Source organism: Astyanax mexicanus, chromosome 14 (assembly GCF_023375975.1).
Source record: "Astyanax mexicanus isolate ESR-SI-001 chromosome 14, AstMex3_surface, whole genome shotgun sequence".
Classification (NCBI taxonomy): domain Eukaryota; kingdom Metazoa; phylum Chordata; class Actinopteri; order Characiformes; family Acestrorhamphidae; genus Astyanax; species Astyanax mexicanus.
The window spans coordinates 3269376-3286662 of record NC_064421.1 but is presented as its reverse complement, the minus strand read 5'-3'; the positions used below and the strand labels follow the sequence as shown (position 1 = coordinate 3286662).

Sequence of the window (17287 nt, the reverse complement as noted above, 5' to 3'; positions counted from 1 at the left end):
GGTAGCATGTAGCGTGTTTGGTTGTGGCTAAAATATTAGCTTATAGCTTGCATCTCAGTATGGGGTTACTATAGTGATAGCATGTAGCGTGTTAGCTTGTGGCTAAAAGAGTAGCTTTTGGTTTGTGTTTCAGTTTGTTGTAATTGTGGTAGATAAATACTTTATTGATCCTTAAGGAAATTTAGGATGTAGTAGCATAACTAGCATGTAGTGCATTTTAGCTTTTAGCTTGTGGCTAAAATATAAGATAGTGATTTACAATATTAGCTTATGGCTTACGTCTTAGTTTGTGATTAGTGTGGTAACATGTAGCGTGTTAGCTTGTAGCTAAAATGTTAGAATATGGCACTAATGTTAGAATATGGGTTAGTATGGTAACATGTAGCGTGTTAGGTTGTGGCTAAAATATTAGATCATGATTAAAATGTTAGCTTGTGGATTGTATCTCAATTTGTAGTCAGTAGATTGTAGTGTTTTAGCTTGTGGCTAAAACAGCTAAAATATTAGCTTATAGCTTAAATCTCAGAACGGGGTTACTATGGTAACATGTAGCGTGTTTGGTTGTGGCTAAAATATTAGCTTATAGTTTGTGTTTCAGTTTGTTGTAATTGTGATAGATGGATACTTTATTGATCTTAAAGGAAATTTAGGATGTTGTAGCATAACTAGCATGTAGTGCATTTTAGATTTTAGCTTGTGGCTAAAATATAAGATAGTGATTTACAAGATTAGCTTATGGCTAAGCATGTAGCCTGTTAGCTTGTAGCCAAAATGTTAGAATATGGCTTGCACCTCAGTGTAGTGATTAGTGTGCTATAGCATGTAGCGTGTTAGGTTGTGGCTAAAATATTAGATCATGATTAAAATGTTAGCTTATGGATTGTATCTCAATTTGTGGTGAGTAGATTGTAGTGTTTTAGCTCGTGGCTAAAACAGCTTTTTTGTAGCCCAATAGCTTAGAACTATGACTACACAATAGTATACATAATACATTTTATACTATATAAATTATGATATTAAATATGTGGTTAATAGTATTAATGGCTATTAATGGACAATGTAACGTTTATCAGTTAAAATTTCTTAAAGTTTAAAGTTATATGAAAAAAAAAAATGGAATGTATAATTTTATTATTTTTATGTTTAATTATTTCATATTTAGTGTAGAGCAGAGTAAATGACTTTTTATACATTTTTTTCCCAGTTTTTCGATTTTCACCTCTGCCTCTTATAATTGGAATTTCAGAAAAATTTGAAATCAATTTTTTTAATCAATTCAGTGTAATGTTTATTCATTTAATTTTCGGACCGTTTGAGGCTAAATGCAAAAGTAGAAAATTGGATGTTAAAACTCATGATTTCTTTTTTAATGTAGTGCAGTGTACAAGTTATAATAAGTTATCATCCATTTTTCAAATTTTATTTTTTTCATCTCTGCCACTCACAATTGTAATTTCAGGAAAAATATATATATATGTATATTTTATTTTCAGATTTTTCAATTTTTGTATTTTGCCAGTTGGATTTTACCATCAGAAACGTGTTACAAGATACAAAAATGGACAAATCTGAAAATTTACACAGTCAGCCGCAGACTGAAGGTTGTGGGGGTTCAGGGTAAACTGTGGAACTGGAATCCGGATCAGTGATGTGTTTTAAGTTAACAGCAAGGCGGGTTTAGTGTCCAGCTCAAGCTGTGGACTGGAATATGGATCGGTAAGCGTATCGGACGCACTTGCCCGATATCCGATGCGTTAAATTACGTCAATATCGGCCCCGATAACGATATTGTATCGGATCGGTCCCATCCCTAATTGTAATGGACGCAGGGTTTGAAAGGGTTAATGGAAAAGAAAAGAAAAAAAAAATATTTGAAAGTGTATTATGATGGTATTATATGTGATTTAAAGTGTGTGAGGGATTTCTCAGCGAGTAGAAGGTAGTGATGAGAGGTCAGGTTTACTCTGCTGCTGCTGCTGCTGGACTGAATGGATCTCCTGTTGCGGTGCTCCAGCCTGAGCGGAGCCCCGCGGCCGGCCTGTAAAAATGGAAGTGCCAGAAAAAGGCGTCCCAGAGGAACATTTAATCACGGCTGAACAGTCGTCCCTCCGTCTGAGCCCAGCCCTGCGTTGGGTGACGTGTGTGTGTGTGTGTGTGTGTGTGCGCGTGCGTGTGAGTGTGTGTGTGTTCGTTCTAAACGTGGAGGCTCTCTAAACACTCCTAAACAAGACACAGGAATTAAGCCTCTACAACATCCTGTCTCTCTCTAAACACTCAGCCAGCATCACAGTCCAGAGTAACACCGGTTATAAATCTGGTTACGGTAACACTTCTTCTGAATCCTGTGTTATAATACATTATACATGAAGACAGGGCAGAACCAATACCAGATACAGCTCTCTATCAAATTAAAAACCTCTGGAATATAATCAAGAGGAAGATGGATGATCACAAACCATCAAACCACCAAACTGAACTGCTTGAATTTTTGCACCAGGAGTAAAGCAGCATAAAGTTATCCAAAAGCAGTGTGTAAGACTGGTGGAGGAGAACATGATGCCAAGATGCATGAAAAAAACTGTGATTAAAAAACAGGGTTACTCCACCAAATATTGATTTCTGAACTCTTAAAACTTTATGAATATGAACTTGTTTTCTTTGCATTAATAGCAAGTTAGTAGGTACTGAATAATTCATTGTGGACAGTAAATCATTCATAGATACTGAATGATTTATATGAAATATTGAGTAATCTTTACTGGATACTTAATATCCAGTAATTGTGTATACTTAATATTTTATAGTAGATATTGAGTAATTTATATGAATTCTGAATAATTCATTGTGGATATTAAGTCATGTATAGTAGATTGTGAATAAATCAGAGATATTGAATAATTTTTGTAAAATATTGAATAATCTATACTACATACTAAATAATTAATAGTGGACACTAAGTAATTAAGTGGATTAAGTGGATACTAAATAATTAATTGTGGACTGTTAATTATAAATAGTAGATAATAAATAATTCATAGATACTAAAAAAAATAATAATAAATATTGAGTAATCTATACTGAGTACTGAAAAATTATTTGTGAGTACTGAGTAATGCATAGCAGATAATGCATAATTCATTGTGGATACTGAGTAATTTATAGTAGATAATGAATAATTTGTATAAAGTATTGATTAACCAATACTGAATACTGAATAATTGATAGTATTAGTAGCGTTCTAGAGTATTCTGTGAAGTTGATTGAATCTTTTCAGTATGAAACGGAGTGAGGGATGAGTGTAGTGATAATTTAGTGAGCATGCTCAGACGGTACTCGTCATGCTCCATCAATAGATGTGATTGGTGGAGGTTGGTGGAGATGTTTGCGCTGTTGTCTAAGCTCTCTATTTGTGGTTGTGGTCGCAGCAGCGTCCCTGACCCTGTGTATCTATAGCGCTGGAGCTGCAGGGCGTTCTGAGACACGCCTCAATAGCTCACGCTGCCGCCGCCGCTGCCGATATGTATAGAGTAACACCCGGCACAGACCTGCGGCAGCTGGCAGGGAGAAATGACGGCTCGACCCGGCCCTGCCGCCGCCGCCGCTGCTGCTGCTGGAGACGGCCATATTTGGCGCTGGATGCTTTATTGGGCTGTGATGCTGCTGTTGAGGCAGGTGATGGTGAGGTGTGGAGCTCTGAACAGTAGTCTGAACAACACCCTGCTTTAACACCAGCCTCACCTGCTCACTATCAGAGCTCACCATCACTTTAATCACTACAGAGTCAGAGCTCCATTCACTATTATTTATTTATATAGGTGAAACAAACTACCTTCTACTACCAGATCAGGAGAATCTCTCACTATCTTTAATAAACTCCTGAAGACAGAGCTCTTCAAAGAGCTCTTACTCTCCTAACCCCTCTAACTAACTACCTTCTACTACCAGATCAGGAGAATCTCTCACTATCTTTAATAAACTCCTGAAGACTGAGCTCTTCAAAGAGCACTTACTCTCCTAACACCTCTAACACACTAACTACTTCTAACCTCACTTCCTTCTTCCCCTCCTTTCCTCCTCTATTCTATTATTTCCCTTCTACCTCCTTTAGGCCCTATCTAAAGATGTTTTTACCTTTAACTTCTATTACTTTTGTACTTCACTATTGTAAGTCGCTTTGGACAAAAGCGTCTGCCTAATGTAATGTAATGTAATGTAATGTATTGTAATGTAATGTAATGTAATATTGTTTGTGTTGGTCTGGCCTTATTTAACTGATTAAAATATACTGTAGAGTAGAGCACTTCAGTAATGTAAACCTGTTCATGATAAAAAATTTGAACTAGTAGATACTTTATAATTTATAGTAGGAAATGAATAATTCTTTGTTGATACTGAATCATTAATAGTACATACTGAATAGTTAACTGTGGACAGTGAATAATTTATATTAAATTCTGCATCATTCTATGTGGATACTGAATAATTTGTAGAACACACTAAAAAAGATATTCGAAATTGATACTGAACAAATTATAGAAGCTACTGAATTAGCAATTCATAATGGATACAAAATAAGTACTGACATTTCTCCCAAATTCCAAATAAAAATATAATAATTTAGAGCATTTATTTGCAGGAAATGAGAAATGACTGAAATAACAAAAAAGATGCGGAGCTTTCAGACCTCAAATAATGCAAAGAAAACAAGTTCATATTCATAAAGTTTTAAGAGTTCAGAAATCAATATTTGGTGGAATAACCCTGGTTTTAATCACAGTTTTTGTTTCATGCATCTTGGCATCATGTTCTCTCTCCTCCACCAGTCTTACACACTGCTTTTGGATAACTTTATGCTGCTTTACTCCTGGTGTAAAAATTCAAGCAGTTCAGTTTGGTGGTTTGATGGTTTGTGATCATCCATCTTCCTCTTGATTATATTCATCTTTCAATTTGGTAAAATCAAAGAAATACATTGTATATACTGTGTAATTTGTAGAAGATACATTAGTATTATTGGATTCTGAATGATTCATACTGATTATGTGCTTATATGTATTGAAACGCACTAAATCATAATTTAAATGATGTATGTGATAAATAATAAAATATCTTTCTCTCTCTCTCTCTCTCTCAGTGGTGATCAGTCAGTGGCAGGCCGAGCCGAAGGAGCGTCTGATCTCTCTGGTTCTGACCCACCTGCCGCTCCTGAAGCCGGGTAACGCGGAGGCGAAGGGCGAGTACATGCGGCTGCTGCCCAAAATCCTCACCCACACCATCGAGTTCGGCCGGCACCTGGAGGAGAGCCGGCAGCTGCTGTCCTACGCCCTCATCCACCCCGCCACGTCTCTGGAGGACCGGGCGGAGCTGGCGCTGTGGCTCAACCACCTGGAGGAGCGGGCGGCCACGCGGGGGGCGGGCGACTCTCTGGAGCGGGTATCGTCCTCGTCTCAGCACCTGTACCCCCAGCACCAGCGCTACGGCTCCGACGACCGCCTCAACGGCTGGCAGGGCTCGCGAGACTCCGGCCTGGGCTGGCAGACGCAGCAGGGCTGCGAGAACGGGCACCTGCTGCTCTACCCGTCCTCCTCTGTGCCCGCCACCATCAACACGGTGGGCACCGGCAGCGGCACCAACTCCAGTGAGTCTGAGCTGCACTGATCTGTGGGTCTTGCTTAGGATTAGGGGTAAAAATCACAGGGAAACCTAGGATACAATATTTTTACAATACTTTGTAGGGCTGCAACGATTAGTCGATATAATGGACAATGTCGATTATTTAAATTTGTCGACTGCAAATTTCAATTGTCGACTAATCGTTGTCGGCGGTTGCCGAAGTGCTGGGGACAGAAGAAACTTAGTCTGTGTCTCCAAAAGTGCCCAAACACAACAGATTACATATTTACTCACTAAATATCTTTTAAACATCATGTGGACATTTAAATGCCTTTTAAATCTCATGTTTTTAGAGATGGAGGACATGGCTGTAAAAATTGTTGACTAATCGACTAATCGGAAAAATTACAATTCAATGACAAAGCAAGACAATTCTCTATGATAATTTACATCATCTGTGAGGTACTGAAGAGAATAAAATACTCCTAAATCATCAAATACCAGCAAAAACATAGATGTATTGGTGTCGCAGAGTTTCACAAAATTTAACATGCAATATTAATCACCCCAAGTTTATTAACCCTATTTATTTGATTATAGCGCCAACACATGGAGCAGTAATGAAGCAATAACTTTTTCGTGATACTATTTGGGTGCTGGCTTAGTGCTGCTACTATGATCGGGAGATTGCTGGTTCAGATCCCGGTCATGCAGCTTCTCCATCAGCTGCCGGAGCCCTGAGAGAGCACAATTAGCCTTGCTCTCTCTCTGGGTGGGTACAGTACAGTAGATGGCGGTCTTTCTTTCCCCTCATCACTCCTAGGGTGATGTGGATCAGCAGAAGGCTGCGTCTGTGAGCTGATGTATCAGAACCGAGTCGCTGCGCTTTCCTCCGAGCGTTAGCGCTGTGATGCTACTTGGCAATGCTACATCATCATCAGCAGCGGTTTAAATGGAGGCGGAGTCTGACTTAACATGTATAGGAGGAGGCATGTGCTAGTCTATACCCCACTGGTGTTGGGGCATCACTAGTGATGGGGAAATGTACAGCTAAGTAGGTGCAGAATGGGTGAGACAATCGGCCTAGCTAAATTAGGGAGAAAAAAAATGGGAGAGAATTAGAAATAAATCTATAAAGAAGAGAATAAAAAGACTAATATTTATCCCCATTTATAAATAGTTAACCTTCATTTAACTTCATAAATGAAGGTTAAAAAGTCATTATATGTCCACAAAGGTCTAATATATTGAATAAAATATATTTCAGGTGTGAATTAAAGAAAAAGTTGAAATAAATATATCATCTTTCTCATCAGTATAAATTAATAACCATGCTATATAAAGTGTATCAGGGTCTCAGAGGCTGTGTGTGTCAGTCATAGTTCAGATATCAGATAAGCCGGACAGGGCGAGTCAGCGGTTATTTAGCAGTGTTATTTCCGCTATGGGTGAACAGAGAATGTAGCACGGCGTTCAGACAGCTCAGACAGTGACATAACATAACTCTCACCCGTCTATATACATCTGTATGGAGTTTAGTTGTGTTAATTTGGTATAACGGAGGGCACCTGTCAGACCTCTAATCCTAATTCTAATTCTCTGCTCTGCTGAAACTGAGACTCAGTAATTAATCATGTTAATCTGAGCTAAAGGCTAAAGCTGCTGTTTCCATGTGGGTCAGCCAGACGTGACTCTTCCTGTAGCAGTTTTTTTATCCAGTTTCCAAAAGTCATTATTTGAAGGTGTAGGAATCAGAACTTACTGCTCTCTGACTTCATCTGTGATTTGTCTAAAGAAAGGACTTTTACTTTTATTAGATATAGAATTATATATTTTTAAGGACATTATTTTTAAATATATGCTTTTTGTTCAGTTTTAGATGTTTTTTTCCTTAAAGGCCCTGGCAACTTTGTACCATTTAAGTTGAAATTTTACTAAATGTCAGGTTATTCACTGGGCATGAACATCTTTAATTGCACAAATAAAAAGAGCCACCTATACCTGGCCAACTGCAGCAACACCCAGATCATAGCCCCGCCCCCACAGACTTGTACAGTAGCGCTAGGCATGATTGGAGCATCACTTCTTCTTCCAGCCGCCTCTCTTCTCACTTTTCTTAAAGCTGTACAGCTGTTTATTCCCTTTAATTCCTTCAGTTCCCTTCACTGCATTGTGTGAGACTCTGGGAAAGCTCTTACTTTCACTATTAAACAACATATCCTGAGTTCTAGTGCTGTTTTTATACCATTTGATTCATTTCACCAAATGTTAAGTTATTGCAGATCACCACTGTCCTGGATGGGATGAGGTAGGGTAGTTATCATCCAACATTCTGACTTCACTACGCTTGTCTTGTGGTTAAATGCTATCAAATCCTCACAGCAAGGCTCTGAAATAAGCCGCCACAGACCAATCCAAAATTGACCAAATCAAATATGGTGTAAATTTAAAGTTTACAATCTGCACTTTCAGAGTCAGAAATTATAAATTGAACATTTAAAATACTCTTCAGAGTGGTGGTGAGGATTAAACTCCTGGGTCAGCGGAGGGGGAGAGTGTGAGGAATGTTAGGACAGTGTGTGGACAGGGAAGGGTCTGTAACAAAGATATTGCGATTGAACATATCTGTGGTCAGAGGAGGATATTTCCAGCGGAGAATGTAAGGGTCTGGTTTGGTGATGAAGGAGACAGCTGAAGATATAAATAAGAGCCCATTTAAAGCTCTGCTCCACCACATCGCCTTCAGTTCTACTGAGCTGAGTTACACCAGCACAAAGGCCTCATTATCGTTACACTCAATCACACTCAGCACATCCTGAGTGCTCAGAGTGTTCAGTGTCGATTGTGTTTAGAATCTCGATAGTGCTCATTGTGTTTAAGGTGGTGTTCAAGGTGTTGAGGGGGTTGAGGGCGTTGGGTGTTAAGGGTTTGGACTCTGAGTGCTTAGTGATTAGGGTGTTGGGCATTTTGGGTGTTGAGGGCTCATGGCATTGAGGGCTCATGGCATTGAGGGCTCATGGCATTGAGGGCTCAGTGTTAAGGGCATAGGACGTTGAGGCTTCAGTGTTGAGGACATTGAGCGTTTTTGGCTGTTGAAGGCTCAGGGTGCTGAGGGCTTGGATGCAATGTGCTTAGTGTTGAGTGTTTTGGGTGTTGAGATCTCTGGGCGTTTAGGGCGTTGGGCGCTAGGGGTATTGAGAGCTGAAGGTTCAGAGTGTTAAGGCCATCAGGCATTGGGCGTTGAGGTCTCTGGGCGTTGGTTGCTGAGGGTTCAGAGTGTTGAGGGTGTTGGACTCTGTGGGCGCTGGGCTCTGAAGGCGTTGGATGCTGATGGTTCATAGTGTTGCGGGCGTTGGGCTCTGAAGGCATTGGGCTCTGAAGGCGTTGGGCTCTGAAGGCGTTGGGCTCTGAAGGCGTTGGATGCTGGGGGTCAGAGTGTTGAGGTCATTGGGCCCTGAGGTCATTGAGCTCTGAAGGCATTGGGAGCTGAGCGTTCAGAGTGTTTAGGGGGCGTTGATGGCTCTGTGCGTTGAGGGCTCTGAGAGTGTTGGGAGCTGAGGGTTCAGAGTGTTGAGGGCTCTGAAAGTGGTGGGCACTGAGGACGTTGAGAGTTGAGGGTTCAGAGTGTTGAGGGCATTGAGGGCTCTGAGAGTGTTGGGCCCTGAGGATGTTGGGAGTTGAGGGTTCAGAGTGTTGAGGGCATTGAGGGCTCTGAGAGTGTTGGGCCCTGAGGATGTTGGGAGTTGAGGGTTCAGAGTGTTGAGGGCATTGAGGGCTCTGAGAGTGTTGGGCGCTGAGGACGTTGAGAGTTGAGGGTTCAGAGTGTTGAGGGCGTTGAGGGCTCTGGGTGTTGGGCGCTGTAGGTTCAGAGGGTTGAGGGCATTGGGCTTTAGGGGCTATGGCGCTGAGGGTTCAGAGTGTTGAGGGCATTGAGGGCTCTGAGAGTGTTGGGCCCTGAGGATGTTGGGAGTTGAGGGTTCAGAGTGTTGAGGGCATTGAGGGCTCTGAGAGTGTTGGGCCCTGAGGATGTTGGGAGTTGAGGGTTCAGAGTGTTGAGGGCATTGAGGGCTCTGAGAGTGTTGGGCGCTGAGGACGTTGAGAGTTGAGGGTTCAGAGTGTTGAGGGCGTTGAGGGCTCTGGGTGTTGGGCGCTGTAGGTTCAGAGGGTTGAGGGCATTGGGCTTTAGGGGCTATGGCGCTGAGGGTTCAGAGTGTTGAGGGCATTGAGGGCTCTGAGAGTGTTGGGCCCTGAGGATGTTGGGAGTTGAGGGTTCAGAGTGTTGAGGGCATTGAGGGCTCTGAGAGTGTTGGGCGCTGAGGACGTTGAGAGTTGAGGGTTCAGAGTGTTGAGGGCTCTGGGTGTTGGGCGCTGTAGGTTCAGAGGGTTGAGGGCATTGGGCTTTAGGGGCTATGGCGCTGAGGGTTCAGAGTGTTGAAGGCATTGAGGTAGTTGGGCGTTGTCTATAAATGTTCACTGTGTTCAGGTGTTCATTGTTTTTACAGTTTTCAGAGTTTCCTGTGTGTGCAGTCCAGTGTTTAGTTTGTCTGTTGTGTCCAGTGTGTTCAATATCCATTCTATTCAGAGTTTCCATTGTGTTCAAGGTGTTCACTCTACTGATTGATTCTGCTAATTGGTTTGAATCAGAGTTATTATAGTTTATAGTAGTGCTGGACGATATGGCCAAAAGTTATATCACAATATATTCCTTAATTTCGGTTGATACGATATCATTTCGATATCGATATAAATACTTTGAAATTTGCATTTAGCGAAATAAAAACGACATCTCTGTCGAACATAAACCTATAACCTATAAACATATTACCAATATAAATAACTTTACATTACAACAGAGGCAAAGCTTCTTATTCTTGTGTATACATATTTAACAGATCAAAACAAAAGTGCTTCAACCAGAATAAGGAATACAAAAAGCCTTCATATACATAAAAGGAACATGATACCCCTGTCAAATAAACAAACCTATATCAACTATAAATAACTTAGATACAACATAAACTACAAAAATTAGCCAGAATTTTAGCCACAATAAGGAAGATATTGTGTGTAGTGAAACTGCTTGAGGTGGAGGAACGGATGTATTACCGTTGCTGGTTGGCTCCACTCTCCGGAACAATTTGGAGCAAGCTGAAGTCTGAAGTTTATCAGACCTTTGAAAGCCGAACCACTGAATTAGACCTGAATCCCTCAACTATTTATTCTGTTTAATCACTTGTGGAAGCGTCAGGTGAGCTCATTCTGCATCTAAAATGTCCTGCGCTAAAGCCAAGCGGGTTCGGGTCGGTTTCGCTTCACCGCGGGTGGGTTTTAGGTGCGGAGAGGAGCGGAGCTGACATCCGCTCAGTTAGGGTTGGTTTCGCTTCATCGCGGGAGATTTTAGGTGCGGACCGGAGCGGACCCGACCCAGGTCTAGCCTAGCTTAGCCTATCTGGCTACGTGCCTGTATGATTGCGTCATCACGCACTGACGTAGCCCGGCTACGGAGGCTGATTGTATTCAGCGCTGCAGTGAACTGACGCCGCTAAAAAACGCCTGTCTGTGAATAATAAATATCGATATGCCACAAAAATGATATCACAGTTATTGAAACATTTCTTATCGCGATAAATACCGATATCGAAATATTGTCCAGGCCTAGTTTATAGTATGGTTACCTCAAAGTAAAAATATGTGCCAAAACTGAACAGAATTTAACATTAGGCTGAAGACTGAATACTGAACACATTTATTTCTGCTTTTTATTAATTTTCCCCTTTTTTGCTGTTAGTTTAGTTTCTGTTGGGTTTATGTATAAAGTGTTTTGTAGGGTTTTGTCAGAGGCTTGGGTTTTAGTTTAGAGTTCAGGTTTAGTTTAGTAATGTTTTGGCATTATGATGACTGTCCTTCTGATGTTTCACTATTCTAAATTAGCTCAACTTGTGTCTGCTACACAACAGCATGCACCAATATAAACCAGCACTTCCTGTTCCCTGCACTCTGATATGTGGGTAAATCAGCGTTATACAAGCAAAATTCTATAATAAACCAGTGAAAAGCAGGATTTGTAGTGGCTTGAAGACCGATATAATGGTCACCCAACACCACACCATCACTAAAAGTTTATTTATATATGTTTACTCTAATCTTATATAGAGTTAATTACTATCTTACTGATAAAACTTTAGAATAAACCCAAATAAAGTCAGTGGTCAGTGAGTGTCTAGCTGTAATAACTCTATATAACATTAGAATACTGAACCCAAATAAACAATAATAAAGTAATTTGTCAGAAAATGAGAGTGTCTACCTCTAATAACTATATAGAACAAGCGAATACCTGTATTTAACTCTGTTTATTTGAGTTAAGACACTCTCACTAACCCCTGACTTTATGTAACATTAGAATAAACACAAACATAATGTCAGTGGTCAGTGAGAGTATCTACCTGTAATTAACTCTATATAACATTATAATACTAAACCCAAATAAACATGAATAAAGTCAGTGGTCAGTGAAAGTGTCTACCTGTAATTAACAATGTTTATTTGGCTTTATTCACATGTTCTATAGAGTTAATTACTGGTAGACTCTCACTGACCAATGACTTTTAGTTTATTTAGGTTTATTCCAGTGTCTACCTGTAATCAACTCTATATAACATTTAGAATACTAAACCCAAATAAACAATAATAAAGTCAGTGATCAGTGAGAGTGTCTACCTGTAATAAACTATATATGACGTGATCAAGCCCAAATAAACAGAGTAAATTACAGGTAGACACACTCCTAGTGACCACGACTTTGTTTATTTAGGTTTATTTAAGTGTCTAACTGTAATCAACTCTATATAACATTAAAATAAACATAGTCATTGGTCAGTGAGAGTGTACCTGTATTTAATCCTTTATAACAAGTGAATAAACCCAAATAAACTGAGGTAATTACAGGTAGACACTCTGACTCACCACTGACTTTGTGTTTATGACTTGCAGTGAGTTATATTAACCCTGAAAAACATCATTTCAATTTTTAGCGTGGCATCTCATGGCCTCCTTGTCTCACACACACAAAAACAGACCTCCACCCCCCGGTACCTCCCTAACCGAGCGCCGCATGCCATTCCAGCTCTTCCCTTGTAAGGTATCCTTTGTGGGGTCTGTATTTAGGGGAAATGGTTAATATTTAGGGACTGGAACTTGTAATGTTAGCTGGGCTCCTATTTTAAACTGGCCTGTGAAGACCTATACATAGCCCAAACAGTTAAACCACCGCATATAGGAGCAGCAGCCCGGCCGTACAGCAGTGTGTAAAGCGCTGTGTTCTCCATCCTCTAGTAACCCCACCACTACCCTCCCTCCACCAGTCCTACACACACACACACACACACACGCACACACACATGCTCCAAAAGTATCAGGACACCTGCTGATCCAGGGTTCTTTATAAAATCCAGGGTTTCTATAAAATTCAGGGTTTCTTATAAGATCCAGGGTTTCTTATAAAGTTCAGGGTTTCTTATAAAAATCAAGGCTCTTATAAGATCCAGGGTTTCTAATGAAATCCTTCTTATAAAAAAAAGTTTCTTCTATAATCCAGGGTTTCTTATAAGATCCAGGTTTCCTTGTAAAATTCAGGGTTTCTTATAAGATCCTGGGTTTCTAATAAAATCCAGGGTTTCTTATAAGATTCAGGGTTTCTTATAAGATCCAAGATTTCTTATGAGATCCAGGGTTTCTTCTGAAGGGTATTATTATTTATTATAAATTAATTAGGAATTAGGGTTCATCCCAACCTTGGCTGAAGTATCAGCATCCACTCTTTTGAGAAGGCCCCAAATAATGGCTTTACTTAATATGTAAACATTGCTGTGAGGATGATTGATTGCATCACATCAGCCTCACAAAAGTCTTCTACTGACTTGCTACAGGCAGTATGTATAGATCTCTCCCTCAAACGAAGTCTGAGGGAATCAAAATGGAACATTTTCTTCAACTGATCTAGTGTATGGGGCTCTGGTGGGGGTTGATGGCAGAGGAAAAGACACATAGAAGCAAATTATTCCTGACACCAAACTCTTTCAGCGGATTTATAGAATATAGATGGATGAATTTTTGCAGTGTAGACTGTGGAAATGATGGTGACCGGCGGCTTCTGGCTAAAACTGTCCATGTGAACAGACGAGCACATATCTCATGACTTTTTGCATGAACTGGTGCAGGTGAATTGGACGAGCCCGAGTTTTGCCGCTGTGCCGGAACAGTCCGGGCTGTGTTTGGGAGTGTTGGGTTGACAAATGTTGGTCTGTGTTGGGTTAACGTGTGTTGGGCTGTGTTGGGAGTGTTGGGTTAACTCGTGTGTTTGGTATGAAGGTGTCTCAGAGCTTTTGCAGGAGGCTGGGAGTGTGATGTGCTGCTGAGCTGGATTCATTAATTAGCAGATAACGGGTTTATTTAGGGAATTCTGGGTTTATATTTGTAGCTGTTTCACATTAAACAGGTGGTTAGAACTGCACAGATTTCCCTCCCACTAAAACTAATCAGTCAGATTTATAAGCATTGCTGTGAGGGTTTGATTGCATTCAGTGGCAACAGCTAATATAAGTGAGGTCAAAATGTGGATGTTAATATTAAGGATGTTTACCATTCCACCTCACCCCCAACTCAACCCTAGAAGTATTGGATGGAGCTCCATCATTCCAGAGAACTCGGTTCTTCCACTGCTCCACAACTCAATAGTTGGGGGTTTTTATACCCCTTTAATGCCCACGACTTGGCCACTTATTAGGCATGGTGACAATAGATTAATATTATTTATTTTTTAGCCCCAGAGGGTCCTATTCTATTTACAATACTTCTCTACAGGGACGAAACAAATAGCTGAATAACGCAATGATTAGAAGAACGAAACTAGGGTTGCACAATATTGGAAAAAATTGACATTGCAGATGTTCTTTTTTTCAATGATATATATCACAATATTAAATAATGCAGGGCCCATAATGTCACCAGCTTCACCCGCACCCGCACGCTGTCTCACGTCTGGACCAATCAAGAGCTGAGGCGAGCTCTCAAAACTCGAGGAAAACAGCAAAACAACAGTAATCAACCCTTTAATCGGGCATTTAAATGGCTTTTAAAAGGTAAATAAGAGTGTTTGTTTTTGTGTGATTAAAAGCGTGAATTCAGCTGTAACTGGAAATATCTGCGCTGCTAAACTGTGCTGGACTGAGGAGCACAGCTTTCCACACGTGCTCACGTTTACAAGCATGTGCCCAACCATGAGGATGGAGGCCATGCGTGAGGTTACCTCGTGTTTACTCCTGCCCCTCCCCCTCGCGCTTCTCAGGCAGCAGCAGCCTGTCACTCACACAGACACAGAGACAGAGCTGTGTATCTACTTCTTGTGTCAAGAATCAAAACATTTCAACATGACTGACCTGTTTGATTTAATTGGCTTAAGTGACATCACACGTCCTGCGATGTGACTATGGCGCATGCACAAATCGCGATGACTATGATTAAACGATATATCGTGCAGCCCTAGTACACACAAGTTTGGACAGATAGTGTATAATAGTACAACCCCTTTTCATTTAATAATGTATTTTTTTATGTGTGTGTATCCCACAGTCCTCTCTGGGAGTCAGCACAGTCCCCTGAAGCGCTCCATCTCTCTGACGCCCCCTATGAGCGGCTCTGCTAACCCTCTGGGTCACGGCTGGCTGTCCCAGGAGGACCTGCGGGGGCGGGCGGCGCCAGACCATGCCCCCCTCTCGCCGCAGAGCAGCGTGGCCTCGTCCGGCAGCGGTGGCAGCGAGCACCTGGAGGACGGGTCCGGGCTGGGCGCCGCACTTCGCAGCACATTCCACGAGGAGGGCAGCGGCATGAGGGGTGAGGAGCTTCCCCAGGGGTCTGAGAGGGTCTTCGGAGTACTAATATACAAGAGTTGGAGAGTGAAACTGAAACACCTGGTTTTAGAGCACAATAATTGATTGTGGTGACGGACAGTTCTGGTGGAAACAGGAGAGTTGAGGTGCACATTGAATTCTGCGTGATTTGATCAGCCGTGGTTTTATGTTTTTTGGATACAATCCGGCTTAGTACCCGAACATCCCTTTCATACAGCTTCCTCTTACAGCGTCCACAGTTAATCCTGTTGGATGTGGTTGGTTCTTCTTGGTGGTATGCTGACATTACCCTGGATACCGTGGCTCTTGATGCATCACAAAGACTTGATGTCTTGGTCACAGATGCTCCAGCAAGACGTGCACCAACAATTTGTCCTCTTTTGAACTCTGGTATGTCTCCCATAATGTTGTGTGCATTGCAGTATTTAGAGCAGAACTGTGCTCTTACCCTGCTAATTGAACCTTCACACTCTGCTCTTACTGGTGCAATGTGCAATTGATCACCAGGCTGCTCCAATTTAGCCATAAAACCTCCAACACTAAAATGATGACAGGTGTTTCAGTTTCATTGTCCAACCCCTGTATATAATAGATCTAAAATAATTATGTAATTACAGTATTTTCCTTTAAAGGAGAACATATTTTAGTTAGAATAGACCTGTGGTCCATACAAAACATGTTTATGAAGTTCTTTAGACAGAATCACTCTCATATAAAGATAAAGAGATCTCACCAGCTCTATTCAGTTTCAGTCCCTTTCAGAATGAGCCATTTAAGGGCTCTGTCACTTTTATGCAAATAATCCGTTGCTATACAAATAACCAGCTTGTGCTAAATGGCAAAACACAAATAAGCTAGTTTATTCTTAACTGCGATAAAAGCACACAAGTTCTAACATCTCCCTCATCTACTGACCTGCCACGGCCAGTAGATACAGATTCCTCCCTCAGACGAAGTCTGCTGGTTAATTTCAGTCCCTTTTAGAACGAGCCGTTTAAGGGCTCTGTCACTTTGTTATTGTCAATGCTCCATATATGCACTTAGCATTTACCACTTGTTAGGATTAGCTTGTGCTAAACGGCAAAACACAAACAAGCTACTTCATTTGCTGACTTTTCACAGACAGTAGGTATAGATCCCTCCGTCAGAAAAAGTCTGCCGGTTAATCCTACTTAAACAGTACACAGGTTCTCAACCAGCAGACCAAAATGTTTAAAGAAACTGAACTTCTTCAACTGATCTAGTGGGTGGGGCTCTGGTGAGGGTTGATGGGTAAGGGGTGGAGCCAGGGTAGATCTATGCATGATTTCTTATTGGCTTATTGGGATTTTAAAATAAGGTATTATCACGTTTCCTGATAACATATCGTTAAAATATTATATAGTGAAATGCACTGTGGTGGTTCTGGTTCTCTGGCTTTGTCAGATTCGTCTCATTCTCCAGAGGCTGAATGCAATCAAATCAAGTCGTCCTCACAGCAATTTTCCAACATCTGTTGTAAAGCCGTTGTAGATGTGTGGAAGGTGTTACTGAAGTTAAGGAAAGGAAAAAGGGTAGCTTCTTTTTAATACCCCTGATTTTTGAGGAAACTCTATATACTGTATATGGTTTAATAAGTGTATAATGATTAGTATAATTTTGTGTGTTAAAATACTGTATTAATAATGTTAATGTAAACATATGCAGTTTATATTCAGGATTAAACTCATTAATCTTAGTCTTCCAGTGCTGCAACACTTTCCCACGACCACGCTCTTACCTCAGCC

General features: G+C 41.0%; 1 protein-coding gene across 5 annotated transcripts in view; it reads left to right on the top strand.

Annotated features, from left to right (window-relative positions):
• samd4a (sterile alpha motif domain containing 4A) overlaps positions 1 to 17287 on the top strand; it is a 75051-nt gene that overhangs the window by 33024 nt on the left and 24740 nt on the right. For 3 of the 5 annotated variants that reach the window (XM_022673305.2, XM_022673306.2, XM_022673304.2), the window contains exons 3-4: positions 5135 to 5638; positions 15244 to 15504. In XM_022673305.2, coding sequence (XP_022529026.2) covers positions 5135 to 5638; positions 15244 to 15504 — 765 coding nt within the window. The remainder of the gene's footprint in view (positions 1 to 5134; positions 5639 to 15243; positions 15505 to 17287) is intronic. The other 2 variants (XM_022673308.2, XM_022673307.2) reach the window with 1 other exon arrangement.